At 46.2% G+C, this 16,284-nt stretch overlaps 3 protein-coding genes across 5 annotated transcripts in view; all 3 read right to left on the bottom strand.

The window, feature by feature from the left end:
* HOXA3 (homeobox A3) overlaps nt 1-16,284 on the bottom strand; it is a 45,672-nt gene that overhangs the window by 27,925 nt on the left and 1,463 nt on the right. For all 3 annotated transcript variants that reach the window (XR_005601543.1, XM_039549867.1, XM_010399009.3), the window contains exon 2: nt 4,750-4,854. Coding sequence is in view for 1 of the 3 variants with exons in the window: in XM_039549867.1 (XP_039405801.1) it covers nt 4,750-4,854 (105 nt within the window). In the remaining 2 variants the exon portion in view is untranslated. The remainder of the gene's footprint in view (nt 1-4,749; nt 4,855-16,284) is intronic.
* HOXA5 (homeobox A5) lies at nt 6,064-8,654 on the bottom strand. Its single transcript, XM_039549871.1, has 2 exons — nt 7,816-8,654; nt 6,064-6,841 (listed from the first exon to the last, which is right to left on the bottom strand). The coding sequence occupies exons 1-2, from the start codon at nt 8,375-8,377 to the stop codon at nt 6,591-6,593; spliced, it is 813 nt and encodes a 270-aa protein (XP_039405805.1). The 5' UTR covers nt 8,378-8,654; the 3' UTR covers nt 6,064-6,590.
* On the bottom strand, nt 9,401-12,723 carry HOXA6 (homeobox A6). The gene is made up of 2 exons (XM_010399006.4): nt 12,080-12,723; nt 9,401-10,759 (listed from the first exon to the last, which is right to left on the bottom strand). The coding sequence occupies exons 1-2, from the start codon at nt 12,513-12,515 to the stop codon at nt 10,500-10,502; spliced, it is 696 nt and encodes a 231-aa protein (XP_010397308.1). The 5' UTR covers nt 12,516-12,723; the 3' UTR covers nt 9,401-10,499.

Here is a 16,284-nt window from a genome sequence, read left to right as displayed (position 1 = left end):
AGAGCAAAAACAAAGACGCGGCTAGGATCAATACACGCGTTAATAGCTTCGCTCCTATCTTATCTGCCTGCCATTTTGCAAAGTGAGAAGGCGTAACATTAAACCTCTTAGAGCAGGTTATTATATAATAAACAAGGGTGAGGCATTTTGCTACCTGACTTTTGGAGGAGGCAACATCAGTGTCTTCTGTGGGGGTAACACGCGTGTTTACTTGCCGCGGCTGAACCCAAGATATTCAGACACAAATGTGGCTGATAATTCAAGATGAAATACAACGTGTATTACTCTTGAAAAGAGGAATTTTCTATCCTTTCCTCGGTAATTGAGGTCATTCAGCCAGTAGGGTTCACCTGGAGTCCATACTGTGATACACACGTAACTCAAAGCTATTTTATCTTTTGTGCTGATAGTCAAGATCTCGGCTATAACATTGACATCAAACTCTGTCTGGGCGAATGACTAAGAGTGGTGCAAAACGTAAACTTTTGACCCTCAACTTTTTGACCTGCAGTTGTAACGCCCTTAACCACAAAGATATACAAAAGCTATGCAGCTTCTTTTAGGAGTAAGAGACTCGCACTGTTTGTTTCAATACTTCTGCCGTTTCCCCCAGCTTTCTAAGGGCGCTTTTTTCTTCTTCTTCTTCTTCTTGCTGTTGAGAAATCGGATACTTTTGCATTTTTAATTATTTTTTTTCTTTTTCTTAATCTCGCAGCTTTGTAAAATGCTGTTAGATCAGTTTGCACAGCCTTTCGGCAGCGTTGGAGGGAAGCCTGTTACTCAAAGGCGCTATATGGTTACAATTGCAGGTGAAATGCTGGGTAAGTTCTGGGCGTGAGGTTGGAAGGAATGGAGCGACGAGCGTTGGGGGAAAAGCTGCAGCTCTCTGCTGAAGGGTTTTAGTCATTTCTCCTTGATTTAAACATAAAGAAACAACTCTAATTGTTTGCGAAGCCTTGTCTAGGCAAACGAGTTGACTGTGAACTTGGTCTAAAGCGAGCTCTGCTGGTGATTCCTAGGGTGTGCAGATTTATCTTTTCTGCATTTACTTAACCTGGCAGTGAACTGCACGGGCTGCCATTTATTATCCGGAGACAGACTTCACCTCAAGCAAGGACTGTTCCACAAAATTGCAATAATTACCCAATAACCTTCATAGCAAATATTATTATTGAAAAGACATTTTTGGGGGGAGGGGATATAGAAAAGATTCCTTTTGCATGTTATAAGGCAAAATCCATGCAAATTTTGCACACTCTCTGTGTCAGATTTGATATTGTTTGTGCGCGTAGCTACAGGAACATGTGACTGGGGTGGTCCATGAGCATTTGCCTTCCAGAGAGACATTAGTGAAGATGCTTTAATTTGAAAGGCATAATATTTTCAAAGATGACCAGACGACTGTGGGAACTGTGGTTTTCTGCTCTAGCTAGTAACCCTAACCTCAAATCGGGAAGATTTTGAGGGCAGGAAAGAGAAAGAACTAAGAAAGCCAACGACATCTTAACCTAGTCAGGAGATTTACTTGTGTCTGCACTAAATGCGTTAAATCTGTATTTGCGGGGATGGAAGGGGCACTGCTCCCGTATTCAGGATTTGAAATCGAAACCTCCTGGTCCCCCCCTCATGATCAGTTCCATTCAATTTCCCATGGAGCAGATTGCAAACTCCTCTATTGTCACCCTTCCACAGATACACACTTATTAAATGTAAGGAAATGGCAGAATAATAATTTCCCTGGAATGTTATGAAATTAGGGCGTTTGCATGGTTTAGACAAGGCTGCAGAGCTGTAATTTACGGATGACTTTCCATTGGATTGTTATACTTCTGGTTTAGAGAAAGTTATGTCTTGCAAAGTCACTGGTTCCACACATTAAGACAGCTGCCTAATCTTTAATTGGCCTTACACTTAGACAGGAGACACTACACGCAAGTATTTCTTTCAAAGGATTAGGTAAACTGTATTTCGAATTGCCGAACGCAACTTGCCATTCCTAAACTAGAAAAAACGCGCACTTATTAATCCCCCAAACACATCAGAAAAATAACATGTGCAGATAAAACCTCTCGCTTGATTCCCTGTGATAATTCTCCATGACATTTTCCCTCCGAAAACAATTCGGACCTGGGACTATTTTCACAGAGTTCGGCAGCCTGGGCTCGTTTGAATTTCAAATTTCAAATTTCAAAGCGTATTAAGAAATCTTAATGCATTTCTGGGTTTGAATGGTTTCAACTGTGATGCTTAGGATAAGGCAGGGCCAGAAACATGGTGAAGTTGTCATTTCTAGCTAACTTTCTTTTGTTGTTAGTGTTTCTTGCAGTACAGGCGGGTTTATACGGTTCTGGACTTAGGGATATTTTTCTTTTCCGTAGTTCTTGAACGTCTGTACATTGTTTTGTGTGGGATATGGTCCAGAAGCCACATTCAAAAATGTGGAAAATACATGGTAGCAAATCTTTTCACTCTAGACAATGAAAAATTACAATCCAGGATTTTCCAGGATCCTAAAATATTAGTCAAACGGGTGTCTGTGCATGCTTATATATTCACCAGATAATTCAAATTGCGCAGTGTTGTTGAATATTGAGTAATCATGAGCTGTTTGTGTCTAGTATAATTCCCGTTTACAGGCAAAGGGTTTTCCTTGGAAAAGGACCCATATATAAATGAAGACCAAACTTTAAAGGGTTTTTCATGCCTTGCCTCAAACTATAAAATTTTATGGCATATAGTATAATATAATACACGCCTATCATATATAACTTTCTGATATTCCTATTGACGAGAACGTGTCAACTAGAGTGCTATAAAATCTCCAGCTGTTTATAAGGAAATGATTTTCAAATGTGCATTTGGATATGCTCTTTTAAAGACTTTCTCTTTTTTTTTAATATGAAATATAGGCAGATGTGTTTGTTTAGTGTTGATAGGAAGGATCGACAGACACAAAGGCATCAGACTATTTATCTTCCACGAGGGTTGACTTTAAATAATAAATGTTCTTAAAACTGAGCTCTTTGGGATGAACCTACCTTAGATACTACCATTTCTTTAAAGACTAATAAATTAAAAATAGGAATCAGCCAGAAATATGCAGACCTTGCAGAGGTACACAACAACCTTGCCCTCCTAAAAACCCTGCACCTTTCTCCCATTTTTGCTCACAGTAGCAAAAGCAGCCTAAACCACAATATTCAAATGGCATAGCACTAGCAAAATAAAAGAAAGCCCATCTCTCACATCAAACCACCCTATTCTTTTGCAAACCCGACTTTATGACACATGAAGGAAAACAGTGCAATCTGCTGAATCAATGTTACTCCAAACCTGTGCAGAGAAAGATAGCCACAGCTGGTTTGGAGAGATAGATAGATAGATAGATAGATAGATAGATAGATAGCAATTCTCAAAATTCTACCCTAGCCCCTGACTAGTCTGTTTTCACCCCCCGAGATCACTTGCCAAAGTAACAGCTCTGAGGATAAGGATCAGGCCTTAATGTTACCCAGAGAAAGATAGAGTTCCTTTCACCCTTTCATTCAAGTCCTGGAAATTCAAAGACTGAAGTTAAATCCGGCCATAAAGTTTATTGCTGAGTGATCACACTCTAGTGAGAACAGTCCACTTAAATAAAAAGAATGTTGAAGTAAACACGCAGCTGGGGCCTACCCAACAATGGCAGCCAGCAATATAAGGCAGAAAGGGAGAGAGCAGAGCTAGGGGGATATTTACAATCTTCAATAAACCAAGCCCGTATTTCATAATTTGCAGCACTCTAATGACCTGTAGTCTCTTGTATTAATGCTACAAGTTACAGTCAATTGGTTCGCTTTAAAAGAAAAAAAAAAGGAAGTCACAGGAACATATATATGTACACACACGTACACACCCTTTGTATCCATGAATACACCAATGTGAGACACATATATGCATGTGCACGGCTTTACACAGACATACACACTGATTTGTACATGCAGGCACACACACATATAATTTAAATATATTTATATTTATGCAGTTACATATAGAATCAGGAAAAAGTTACAGCAACGTTATGAATGCGCATCCCCAAAACACACTACACAGCCGCAGATGTACATATACACACAGCTAAAGCTTTCTGCACAACCCAATGCAGAAAATATGTATCTAAGCGGTCCAATACAGTCTGTGCCATTTTAATACTGGCTCTGATGTGCAACATATTTCACCAATCCAAAGATTATTACCATATCATCACGCCTCCAACTCTATCATGCCTACATTAGATGCTGCCCAGATAATATCGAGCCCAATCTATTTTGTTTCCCCCTTTTTTTAATCGCCTGCAGTAACTACTCTTTGCTAAACAAAACCTCTCCAAACTTGGAGAGTCTATTGGAGCAAAGGAAGTAATTATCTTCTGTGGTAGTCAAAGTGATTAAAGCTAGGCCCCAAAATCCATCTCTGCCAAAGTCGCTTATTGTGGTTTACTTTGATTTGATCATTAAAATAGAGAGCTAGCTGCTGCGAGTGAAGGGATGGGGGGGAGGTATTTGCAGCACAACCTGGATCATTAGTGCTTGATCCTGCCTCTCAGGCTCGGTGGGACCGTCCTGAAAACCTCCAGGCAGAGAGGAAGGGAAAGGGAAAGAGAAAGAGAAAGAGAAAGAAAGAGAGAGGCAAGAGGCAGCGAGAGCGAGCAGGAGCCTCAGCTTCCCCACTGTACAAATAAACTTTAAGGAACTTGTGCACAAAACTTACCTTTGACTTGCAAGGAGACATTTTTCACATAGTACTGAGAACTTGTGGTTTGGATACTTCTGTCCCTAAACCTGACAATTTGAATGGCCAGGAGGCACACGTAGCCTGCAAAAGAGTCAAATGAAGTCCAGCGTCAGTGAGATTATATGTTATGTGGTATATAATGTTGGATGTCAACTCCCCAAAACCATAAAACTTACTTTAATGGCACCACGTGACTTTTTATAGCCAGTGAGCCTATCTGTCTGTGCTATGGATGATTTTACGATCTAATTCATAGACAAAACCCTATTCATTTGGCACCCAAATGTCATATAGCCGGAACTAGGGCTTATAAAGTTTACTGTTTTATAACTTTTAAGGGAAGGCATCAATGTAACCAGTCAGTAAATGTGCAAATCTTTAGTTGCTCTTAGAAGCTCAGAAGAGTTAACCATTCAAGCTCTGATGGGGTAAGTAACATTACGTTTATAGCAAACTAATTGTAGCGAAGAAAACCAAAAATCTTTAAAGGGTGAAGAGTGGGAATGTGGCTAGAGAGGGTTACTAATAGACGCAGAGGGCTTGGACATGGTTGTCCTGAAATATACTTAATGAAACCACAGGAGAAATTCTAGAGCGATGCAAACACACCCTGGAGCTTGCAGCATATTTTAACAAAGCACATGTTTTGGGGTTTGGGTTTTTTGTTTTGTTTTGTTTTGTTTTTTAAATTTTAACCATCAGCAAACAGCTAACAGTTGATTCAGCCACAAAGGGTGTTGATTGTGGTCCTGCGATGCAGCTTTCCACCTAGCGAGAAACAAGCAAGGAAGAACTTATGGTCAAACTTTCAATTAAAAATACTGATAGCGGACAATTGCAGCATCCACCATTTGCAACGTGCAGCAGGAGCCAGGTAAAATATTATAACAAACTCTGCACGGGCTAATTTTTTTTTTTTTTCAGAGGCAAATCAGGAAGCACAACTTCTTGCTTTGCACAAACCAGATCACAAAAACTTTACAATAGAAAGTTTATTTTTTTGTTGATTTCCAGTCAGGTTTTTTTAAAAACAAATAATAATAATAATAATAAAAAAAAAGCTGATCACAGTTTGCTCAAACAGCCAGACTTTGACTATATTTGTAACTTTGTTCACAAAAAACATACATCACAGAAGCTGCGCTTAATAAGAGCCACTTCTAAGAGTTCGTGCAAAGAGTCATATACAAAGGCACAGCAAGGACATACTGCTTGGAATCACAGTTTTCGTCACAGATTCACTATTCACTACACGTAGGACAAGTTCAGTTGATTTCATCATTTCACCTCTACAACAGCATTAATTACACAGGAATTATATAGGTAGTTTGAATAAAAATATTTTTAACAGCTTGGAGCTATACAGACATTAACACTTGACCACACATGCACAGTTAAGCAGGTTGAGTGCAACACATAACATTTGTACTAAACCGGGGGAGGGTTTCCTTTCTCTCTCTCCTTTTTTTTTAACTTCTTTTTTTTTTTCCTTTTTGTTCTTTTTTGTTTAGTTTTGTTTTGTTTTAACAGTTACTTCAAGTAACACAGCTCGCTTCATATAAATAAGTTAAAACATCTATTATTTTTTTCAAGACAAAGCCATTCAAGACAAAGAAATGTACGATAAAAGCAGATCTACTTATACACGCGAGAGAATGGTAATAAACAGGCTCATGATTAAAAGATGAATAAGGGCGACAAGAACAGGGTTTCTTCACAGAAGTAACACAAGGAAGTTTTAGAAAGTCAACTTAGTACTGACATGAGACGACGCAGGGTCAGCTAATACTGCTCAGTACTTTTAATTGATCAAACGCTTAGGGACGGAATGCCCCTCCTGCAGCTGCCATGCTCATACTTTTCAGCTTATTATCCTTTTTCCATTTCATTCTCCTGTTTTGGAACCAGATCTTTATTTGTCTCTCTGAGAGGCAAAGAGCATGTGCTATTTCAATCCTTCTTCTGCGGGTCAGGTATCTATTGAAGTGAAATTCCTTTTCGAGCTCCAAGGTCTGATAGCGGGTGTAAGCAGTCCGAGCCCTTTTCCCTTCTGGTCCCCCTATGTTGTCTGGAAGAGAAAAGTACATGATTTAGATTCTCAGCAGCCACTCGGAGCCTTCGTGTCTCATTGCAGCTACCAGCGACCAGGACCGTTATTCTCAGTCCTGCTTGGTTTTGTTTCTGGTTTGGATAAACACTCAACAAGTTTCCCCCTTCAGCCCCTCTTAGGAAAGGCTTGGGGGAGGGGGATTTGGTAGTCTCGGTAAGTTTTCGCTTGAATTTGCGATTCGATTTTTTTTTAATTGAATTTTTTTCTTTTTTTTTTTTCTTTTTTTTTTTTTAACAAGGTTAATTCTCCCCCATGCCTCCTCCAGATAAGCTGATTTGGAGGATGTGTCTGCTGGTAGCTGGGTTTTCAGAGTTGAGAGAGCAAGGCTGAAGCGTGCAGCCCTTTCCCACGGCTGAGCTGGGGAGGCTCTGGGAGGCAGCGAGCCTCCGGCCGCTCTCCCAGCAGCGAGGGCAGGGCAGGTACCCGGGGCTGAAAGTTGCTTCGCTTCCCCGCGCCCCTCAAGCCCTCTCCTCCGAGTTTGGGGCGATTCGCCCTCCCCCCTCCCCCACGGCTTCCCAGCAGTGAAAACTGCCCTTCTCGCCCTTTCCTATTCTCTTTTTAATATGTCTAAGCAAAATAAATGGGGTCAGCCGCGCCGTTCCCTCTGGAAGACACCCCATCCGGAGGAGAGCCGGGAGCAGCCTCTGCTCCCGATCTCCCTTCGGCAAGGCGCCTTCTACTCCCCCCGCCGGCGCTGGGAGCCAGGCGGGAGGTGTTTTCGGGGCCGGGCGGTTTTTTTCCTTTCGGGGGGGACTCGCCCAGAGAAGGGAGCGTGCTTCCCTGCGAGCAGAGTTGTGGTGTGCGCGGAGACTGCCCGCTCTCACGCCCTCCTCTCCCCCTCTCCCCGACCTTGCTCGGCGCAGCCACCCGGTTTACATTAAACCCTCCTTTTCCTCCAGAGAAATAAAGAAAGAAGAGGGTATTTGCTTTACCATGACTTATGTGCAGTTTTCGCATCCAGGGGTAGATCTGGGGCTGTGAAGGCTGGGCTGTGCTTTGGTCGGTCGGGGCACTTGCCTGCTCGCTGCTTGCTGGAGTGTCTTCCTCAGTCCCAGACGAGGTGCCAACCCCGTCTCTGCTGATGTGCGTGTTGCTGCTGGAATTGGACGAAGTGCTGGTGGAGTTGGCGAGGGAGTTTTTCACCCCGTGGTGACTCTCGCTGACAGGCGAACCGGCCACGGCGGTGCAGGGCAGAGGGTCAGGGGGAGGCGAGTGGGAAGACGTCGCGGGCTGGTTGTACCTGGGCTCTGTCGAGGCAGAGGTGGTGTTGGCCGGGTAACTGCGGGGTCTCTCATTGGCACCAAAGTGGGTAGAAGCAGAGCGCCCGACGCTGAGGTCCATGCCATTGTAGCCGTATCCGTACCTGCCGGAGTGCATGCTGGCGGAGTCCCTGTATTGCTCGCTCACCGAGCTGTGATCTCCATAATTATGTAACTGGTAGTCCGGGCCATTTGGATAGCGACCGCAAAATGAGTTTACAAAATAAGAGCTCATTTGTTTTTTGATATGTGTGCTTGATTTGTGGCTCTTGGTCGTTTTGTGCGTCTATAGCACCCTTGCACAATTTATGATGAATTATGGAAATGACTGGGACATGTACTTGGTTCCCTCCTACGTAGGCACCCAAATATGGGGTACGGCTTCACATCACGTGCTTTTGTTGTCCAGTCGTAAATCCTGCCTGATGACCTCTAGAGGTAAACTCGTGCACTGGTGGGGGAGCTGGGAGGGCGCGGGCGGCCCGGGGCGCGCCTCCCGTGCGCGCCGCCGCTGCCGCCGCCCGCCCGTCCGCCGGCCTCCAGCGCCACCCGCTGGCGGCGCGGGGGATGGCGGCGGCTCCGCGGGGTCGGCCCGGGGTGACGGTCCCCGACGGCGGCGCGGAGCGGCGCGGAGAGGCGCGGAGCGGAGCGGGGCTCGCAGCCACCGGCACCGGCAACCGGCGGCGAGGCTGCGGGGCCGGCGGGGATCGCTTCTCCGAGCCGGCCGCCGGAGAGCCGGGTGTGCAGAGAGCGCTCCGCTTTGTGTCTGCCTTCTCCTCCGTGCGAGGCTTATTTACACCAGTTCACAAATCCTATACGAACCGTTCTCGGGTGCTGACAAGGCTTGTGTCTCTTCTACATATATATATGTATGTATATATAATTTCCTCCCACACTTATTTCCGTGCTGGACCTTTCGAGAGGCAGCCGGGTCCTGCCGATGTGAAATGGCAGATATCTATTGAAGATAAATATCGTGCAGCGTTTTTCCAACTAGGGGGTCAAATTCCAGGCGGCTTTACGGCCGCCGTTATTTTATCGCCTCTCGGAAGGAAAAAAAAACCTCTAAATGCGGCGGTAGCCATTTTGCATTATATTCTCCAGATTTGGCTTTTAAAACATTTGGAGTGGTAGCCCAAATTGTGCTGCCTTCCAAACAAAAGAGCCTCGATGCATATACAAGTGCGTTTGTACACAGCTTCACATGCACACTCATGCACACTCAATATAATATAGAGAGGTATAACACACATATTAATCAATATTTTTGCTGCTCTTATTTTACTTTTACAGAACTCGAAGTGGAAGCATTTTATGGCAGCTATTTTTCTTCAGAGTATCAATTTATTTTTTCCAGTGCTAAGTAATGCAAATGTGAATTAAGACACCGCAGAAGCAGGAAAGAAAATCCCCGAGTTAATAAGACCTTTTCTTTAAATAAGAAAGAAAAAATGAAAGAGAGGAAGAAAGAAAGAGAGAATGAAAGAGAGATAAAAGAAAAAAGGATCAATCTAAGCTCACGAAGCCCCAAGAAATGCAGTCCATAATTCAAAGCCCCTTTAGTGTAGAGAGGAGCTCAAAAAAACCTCAGCGTAAGCTCAACGGCAACCACAGAAAATTGCCTGCTTCGGAACCTCTTCCCTTGCTTCCCCTGAAGTTTAACGCTGAGTTTTTACTTTAATACTAGTAGTGCAGATTAAGCAGTTTAGCGGCATTAAAAAAAAAAATCTCCCTGCAATTCATCTTCGCTTTAACTGAAAGTTTATACACAGGGATTTACACAACGACTTTTTAAAAGAATTTTTCTTCCTTTTGCCATTTAAATATCTTATACATAACTAAAACTTTTTTTCCCCCTGCAGATCATAAACTCCCAAACACAGCACAACGAGATGGCCCGCTGTAGTGGGAGCTGGCAAAAACATAAACCAAATATTTTCTAAAATCTCTTGTCTTTCTACAGTATGAACATTTCTAATTAAAAAAAAAGATTAAAAATAATTTGCTTATCTTTTCTCACACAACCACACCAGGGACACTCGCCCACACATAGATGCTCATCTCAAATATTTACAATTCTGGGCCAATTCTCTAATACTTTAACCAACGCCATATATGCTTTGGGAAGGTGGTTACATACATACATGCCTGTAGCTCGAAAGCTGGGGCTTCCACATATATTAAAGTAAGTCACAGATGATTGCAAATATACATCTTTTAACCAAGCCTTTTGGGGATTAATAGACTGTGACGAACCTATAGGATTTCAGTAGCAGAAGGAACACAAGGTAAATAATAATGGTAATAGTAGTAGTAAGCGCTAGGGAAAGGCCTGGTAGCGTTTATTAAACATGGTTCTACTCCCCTGACTTTTCCTCTGTTTCTTCGCTGCTGGGCTGTGTGGAATTTATGAATTTGTTTTCCTTTTTCCATTTCATCCGCCTGTTTTGAAACCATATTTTAATCTGGCGTTCAGTAAGGCAGAGAGCGTTTGCAATCTCAATGCGTCGTCTTCGGGTTAAGTATCTGTTAAAATGAAATTCCTTCTCTAACTCTAGCGTTTGGTATCTGGTGTAAGTTTGCCTCCCTCGTCTCCCATGTGTTCCATATACTGTACCTGTAGAAGTAAAGACAAAATGATCGCATTGGACAGGGCCCAGTGATTTCAGACCAGAAAGAGCGATTAGTATATTCTGCCTCCTTTTGCAGGCACAATCACGGAGAGTGGGGGAAGCTGCTCTGGTTTCCTGGAGGCTTTTTTTTTTTTTTTTTAATTCTCTCTTTTCCTTTTCTACTGCCTGACGAGCTGTAAATGCGGACGTGCAGTGTGCTTACGGAGGCAGTGGCAGGGTAAGTGGGATACAAAGAGGCTTTAAGGTGGACCTAGGGAAGGTGCAGGAGGTAGCACGGTGTGAGTCGCTGAGCAGAGGCTGCTCTGTGCGCTCTGGGAGCCTGTGCGCACACACACACACAGACACAGGCACACGTGTGCTATCCGGGGAGCCTCACGCATGTGTCCGTGCGTGTGTGTGTGCACGCACATGTGGCTGTGTTGACACAAACACACAGCCATTGCCATGGCTGGGACTACAGAAGGTCTCTAAGTATAACTATAGACATCAGCTAAAGATCGTAGAAGACCGTTTTGCCATTTGCTCCGGAATTTATTGCTCTTGAATGCAAAGCAGCATCGGAATGATCTTGCTAAAAGTTTAATTTTCAAAAACAGGAATGAGACCTACCCTGCAGCAAACATAAACTCGGGAGGATGGGAGAGAAGGCGAGTCATTAGCAAACACTTGAAATAAACGTTTAAATTTGGAATTATAAAAAATAAATGTCACCCCAATACAACCCTCCCACTCCACCCCCACCCTCCACTCCCCCAGCACCACTCCTGTACAGAATAGTTCAATTATGTGAAGTTCACTCCTAAGTCAGAAAAAATTCGCGATGCCATGGAAGTGCGCCCACGGCCCCAGAAACGTGCTCTCAATATCCAATACTCACAGGCTAATGAGCTGGGGGAGGGGGGCGAGGAGGAATGTACCATAAATGCATTGGATCCTCAGTACAGAGGGCATATTCCATGCATCGCTCTCTGACAATGAAGAAGCAGAGCAGAGGCTTTGGTATGGCTTTAAGACAGTGATAAAACTGCTTTGCTCCTTTTTACTTCTTTTTTTCCCCCCTCTACTTCCTAAGGATTCCCCAGTAACTTTCACCGGTAAACCTACATACTGGGATATTGGCCACCATTCCCTGGGTGCCAGCGTGCCAGGTCTAAAATAACCTGGGAAGGTTTCATGTTACATATTGCCCTGCAGGAACCGTGTTTCTCCAGCAATCTGGACTTTATCTAAGAAAAAAAAAAAAAAAAAAAGAAACTTTTCCTTTTCCTCCCCTCCCCGCCCTTGACTGCGCCGAGATGCCTTACCAGCGCAGGAGTTCATCCGCTGCATCCAGGGGTAAACAGGGCTCGTGTACTTCCGGTCGGTGCCTTCGTCATTTATAATTTTGGCTTGGCCGCCGCTGGATTTGTACTGTTGATCGGGAGAAAAGTGCAGGTAGTCCCCGGGCCCCCTCTGTTTGCCACTGCCGGAAGGAGAGGCGCTACTAATGTCCTTGTCCGAATAAAAACAAGAGGCTCCGTACTCATAGGAAGCCCGATTGCAAGCAATGACGGTGTTGGACTGTTGGTAGAAACAAGGTGAGGTGTAAGTCTTGTCCTGCAGGCTGCTTGCCCCGTACGAAGCCGGAAAATGCCTGAGAGCATCATAGCCCGCCGGGTACAGGGGGATCTGCCCGAGGAAGGAGTCCTGGCCCCCGGGCAGGCTCCCCGGGAAAGTGGGATTCACGAAATAGGAACTCATTTGCTCTCCCCCTCTCCCGGACCGTGATTTGTTGTGTATTAGTACATCTGGCGATAACTATTAGGAGTCATCGAAGTGGTTTGTTTCTGGATGGCCGAGCGCCAAAAGCGACAGCAGAAAATAGGAGCAGCTGACGGCGGGGCGGCCAATGGGAGCGCGCGCGGCGCCCGCTCCCCCGGGGCCGCCGCCACCGCGCCGCCAACTTACCGGCAGCCCCGGCCCCGCCGCGCCGCCCCGCGCCCCCCGCACCGCGCCGCGCAGCCCGCGGGACCGGCCGCGCCCCCGCCGCGGCACCGCCCCTCCGCGGGAAAATAATCCAATAATAATAACAACAGCAACAGCGATAATTCCCGGCAGCGCGGGCGTTGGGAAAGCGACTAACGGGCACAACCCCCGGCTGCTGGAGGTGTGTGTAGGGGGGCGCCCTTAAAAGTTGGAGGCCCCACGACAAGGGAGTCGCGCAACCCCGTGGGAAGGGTGGGCGAACTGCCCCCGGCTCTCCGGCGGAGGGGAGAAGGAGGGAGGGAAGGAGGCGGCAGTGGAGGATGCTGCGGAGGGAAACTTTGGAGCGGAGGGAGCACGTGAAGGGGGGAGCGGAGCGCCGCGCAGAGTGGGGGCCGGGGGGGGCCGGCCTCTCTCCATTTTGCCGTCGCGATGCCACAACCGCATCCAACAGTTTTTAAGCGATTCTAAAATGTATTTATTTATCCATTCAGTCGAAAATTGCCCCTCCACTAAGGCTTCCCTTCGGAGATCAGGGAGCCCGCCCCGGCGCCGAACCCAGCTTTTGTGAGAGAGGCTAACGCGTCCTGCAATGGAAGAGGTCTCGTATCTTAATGAACATCCCCGTGATTAGGAGATTGTGGCGGAGGCCTTCTGGGGAGTGGGATTTTTGATTTGCACCAAGTGCCCCAGGAGGCCTCGGGAAGATCTGTATGAGCTCCCGGCGCCCCCCGGCAGCCCAGATAAAGTTCCATGTGTCTCTTCTCCCCAAGTCTACCCCCCTCCCGCCAGAGTAGAGCCGAGGGAATCAAACATTCAAATTCAAAAACGAGCCAGTAGGACTATTCCTAATTAATACAACCCCGCTAATGAGTCAGCAGAAGCCAATCGGTTTCGTTGTTGCTCCGAATAATTTGATTAAACGTGGGTGTGTGTCTTTAACAGGGGAAGAACAATACACGAAACAAACATTTCCACCTTCATTTTTCAACATGGCAGTTACCCCATAGCGGAAATATAATTCTTGGCCCAGGGCTCGGACAGTAACAGTGCTGATGAAATTTGCTGATGCGCATTTAATTCAGCCGTAACCCTGCAGTTCCTGCAGATAACAGGAGGTTGTTCATTCCAAGCTGTGTTTACTCATAATCCGTGCCCATTACAACAGATTGAATAGACTAATTTTAAACGCGCTCTGTCACCTAAAGTGACATTCGTACGAGCCCCGTTTCCTAAAGCAGCTTTCAAAGGAGAGTTTTGTTGTTGTTGGGAGACTATTTGTCTCATTTCCGGGGGCAGATTACGATACCTATAAAACAGTAGCGAGTTAAAACATCGCTCCACAATAGTTTGTATTGTTTGCAGTCTCAGCTGGACTTTCACATTCAGATGTTGATTGCCTTCGGGTTTTTTTTCAACTTCCTTAACCTCTTCAGCTCAGCTAATCCACAAACACACCTGGTAGAATTACAGCTCTCTAGCTGCATGCTTTGAGAGGTCATTTCAGAAACATGTATTTCCTGAAAAGCAGATTCCTCCGGAAAAATAAGGTTTTTTTACTCAGTGAGAATAGAGTTTAAAAAGGAGGAAACATCAGCAAGCAAGCACCCATACACAGCACTCTAAATGCGGAAAGGTTTTTAAAAGAGCATATTTTCGCCAGTTTAGGTCAGACCGAAAACGCACCAAGAAAAAATGAATACTAGGGACAAGCAAACCCCACCGGCCTTACTTTAAAAAGTTATGGGCAGACGATCTTTTGTTTGAATCCATCACACAAAGACCAAAACAAAATTTAAAATAAAAATCGCTCCAGGCTTAGTTATATTTGCATTTTATAGCATCGGTTAGAGCCTAATTTTTCCTCCCTCTGTTTCTTTTTGTTTCTTTCCCGTTTTTCAAGTTACTGTTTACGTCCAAACCAAGTTGTGAAAGCCCGGCCGCAGGCAGGAAAAATATTTCTTCGTCGATCCCATAATATGAAAAGAAATGAAATGTGCACGTTTGCCTGACCGGGTCGTGTTAGAGTAGTTACAGTGACAGCTAAACAATCTGCACTGCAATCTCTGCTTCAGTCACATTCAGGCGTCCTTTCCGCTCCTCCCCCTACCCCAGAAAACCCCGAATTACAATAATCTGCTACCCCCCAGATCTGCTGAGGAAATGTCCTGCCTGGACACATTTCGCAGCAGTTTTCCTTCACCATTCCTGCCCCCACTCTGGAAAGCAGAAAGAAAGCCAGCCTCTGCATTTTGCCACCGAAACAAAGTCACACTTCGCGATACCTGTGTATTTCATACCCCGTTTATTTGTTTTCGTAATTCCACCCAGCACCTCCTCCACAGAACACTTCGCCTTCCTCCTCCCGCCGAAAACGCGTCCGCGACCCCAGACACTTTCGGATACAGGTGCGGGGGTAGTTACCCTCTTAAGCTTAAAAGCCTCCTTCTCCTGGTATATAAAACCACTTTCAAATCATTCTCGTGCTCGCCAGCGTCATGAAAACCAACCTTTAACTAATAGCTCCTAATCCAAACAGTTTGGGCAAGGCGGACCGTTGTTTAGACTGGCGGGGTACAGGGAGCCCGGCCGGGGGACGCGGGCGGGTCCTCCCCCGCCGGCTCCCACCGTGGTAACTTGCAGTTGACACACACCGAGGTAGAAGCGGAGGGCAAGTGGAGTGGGCAGAGCCGGCCCTGCCGGAATATTTAGCCCGGGGGCGAGCTCCGATACTCCCGCAGAAAAAGGTAGGCCGGATTTTTTTTTTTTTTTTTTTTTTTTTTTTTTTTTTGCCATCTTGGTCTTTTATTTAGGCTCCCCAGAGCAGCGCAGGCTGCCAGCGCTGCTCTTCCAGGGACTGCGGGTGCCGCTCCATTCCGCGCCCGCCTCCCCCATCCCGCCACGCCGTGGCAGCACTGAGCACCCGCGGCCCCGCAATAAATAATCCGGCGCTCACTGCAGCTCCAGTCCGGCGGATACCGCAATGCAATGCAAATGCAGTGCTTTATCAGCCCGGCGGCACAAGCAGAGCCGAGGCTGCCGCTTAAAGCCCTCCGAGCCGCTCCTTCGCCGTGAGGAGGCGGGAGCGGAGCCGGGCTTCGCGGCGGGGAGTGCCGGGGGCGCTGTCCCCGGGTCCCCGCTGCTCCCCGCCGGCACACACCGCGGGGCACCGGCCCGCCGGCCGCCGCTCCCCCTCCCCAGCGCCGCACCGTAACAGTCACAACAAGGAGAGAAAGGGGGGGAAAGCTCCGTCTCCGGCGCTGAAATGGGCTAAGCCGCCGCCAAGCCCGCTCCGCGCAGCCGAGGCGCGCAAGCCGCCCACGCCGCGAACCGCCGGGAACGGACCCACGGCGGGGCAAGGGATTTATGCAGGCAGCGCTTGATCTGATAAAGAAAATCCAAGGCACATTCGCGCTGTTTCCCCCCGTCTAGAAATAGCCTTCCTCCCGGACATGGCAGAGAAGCTAGGAGACATTGTGCTGTTTGTTTTTTGGGGTGTTTTTTGGTATTTTTTTAATGAAATAGTAAAAAATAAATTACATCTAAA

The sequence above is a fragment of the Corvus cornix genome, chromosome 2 (genome assembly GCF_000738735.6).
Source record: "Corvus cornix cornix isolate S_Up_H32 chromosome 2, ASM73873v5, whole genome shotgun sequence".
NCBI classification, from domain to species: domain Eukaryota; kingdom Metazoa; phylum Chordata; class Aves; order Passeriformes; family Corvidae; genus Corvus; species Corvus cornix.
This window is presented reverse-complemented; position numbering and strand designations above follow the sequence as displayed.

Excerpts from the sequence above, each read along its gene's own strand:
- HOXA5 (XM_039549871.1), bottom strand. The coding sequence starts at position 8,377 with ATGAGCTCTTATTTTGTAAACTCATTTTGCGGTCGCTATCCAAATGGC. Across the intron at positions 6,842-7,815 it reads AAAACTGCACATAAGTCATG|ACAACATAGGGGGACCAGAA; the intron begins GTAAAGCAAATA and ends TTTCTCTTCCAG.
- HOXA6 (XM_010399006.4), bottom strand. The coding sequence starts at position 12,515 with ATGAGTTCCTATTTCGTGAATCCCACTTTCCCGGGGAGCCTGCCCGGG. Across the intron at positions 10,760-12,079 it reads GCGGATGAACTCCTGCGCTG|GTACAGTATATGGAACACAT; the intron begins GTAAGGCATCTC and ends TTACTTCTACAG.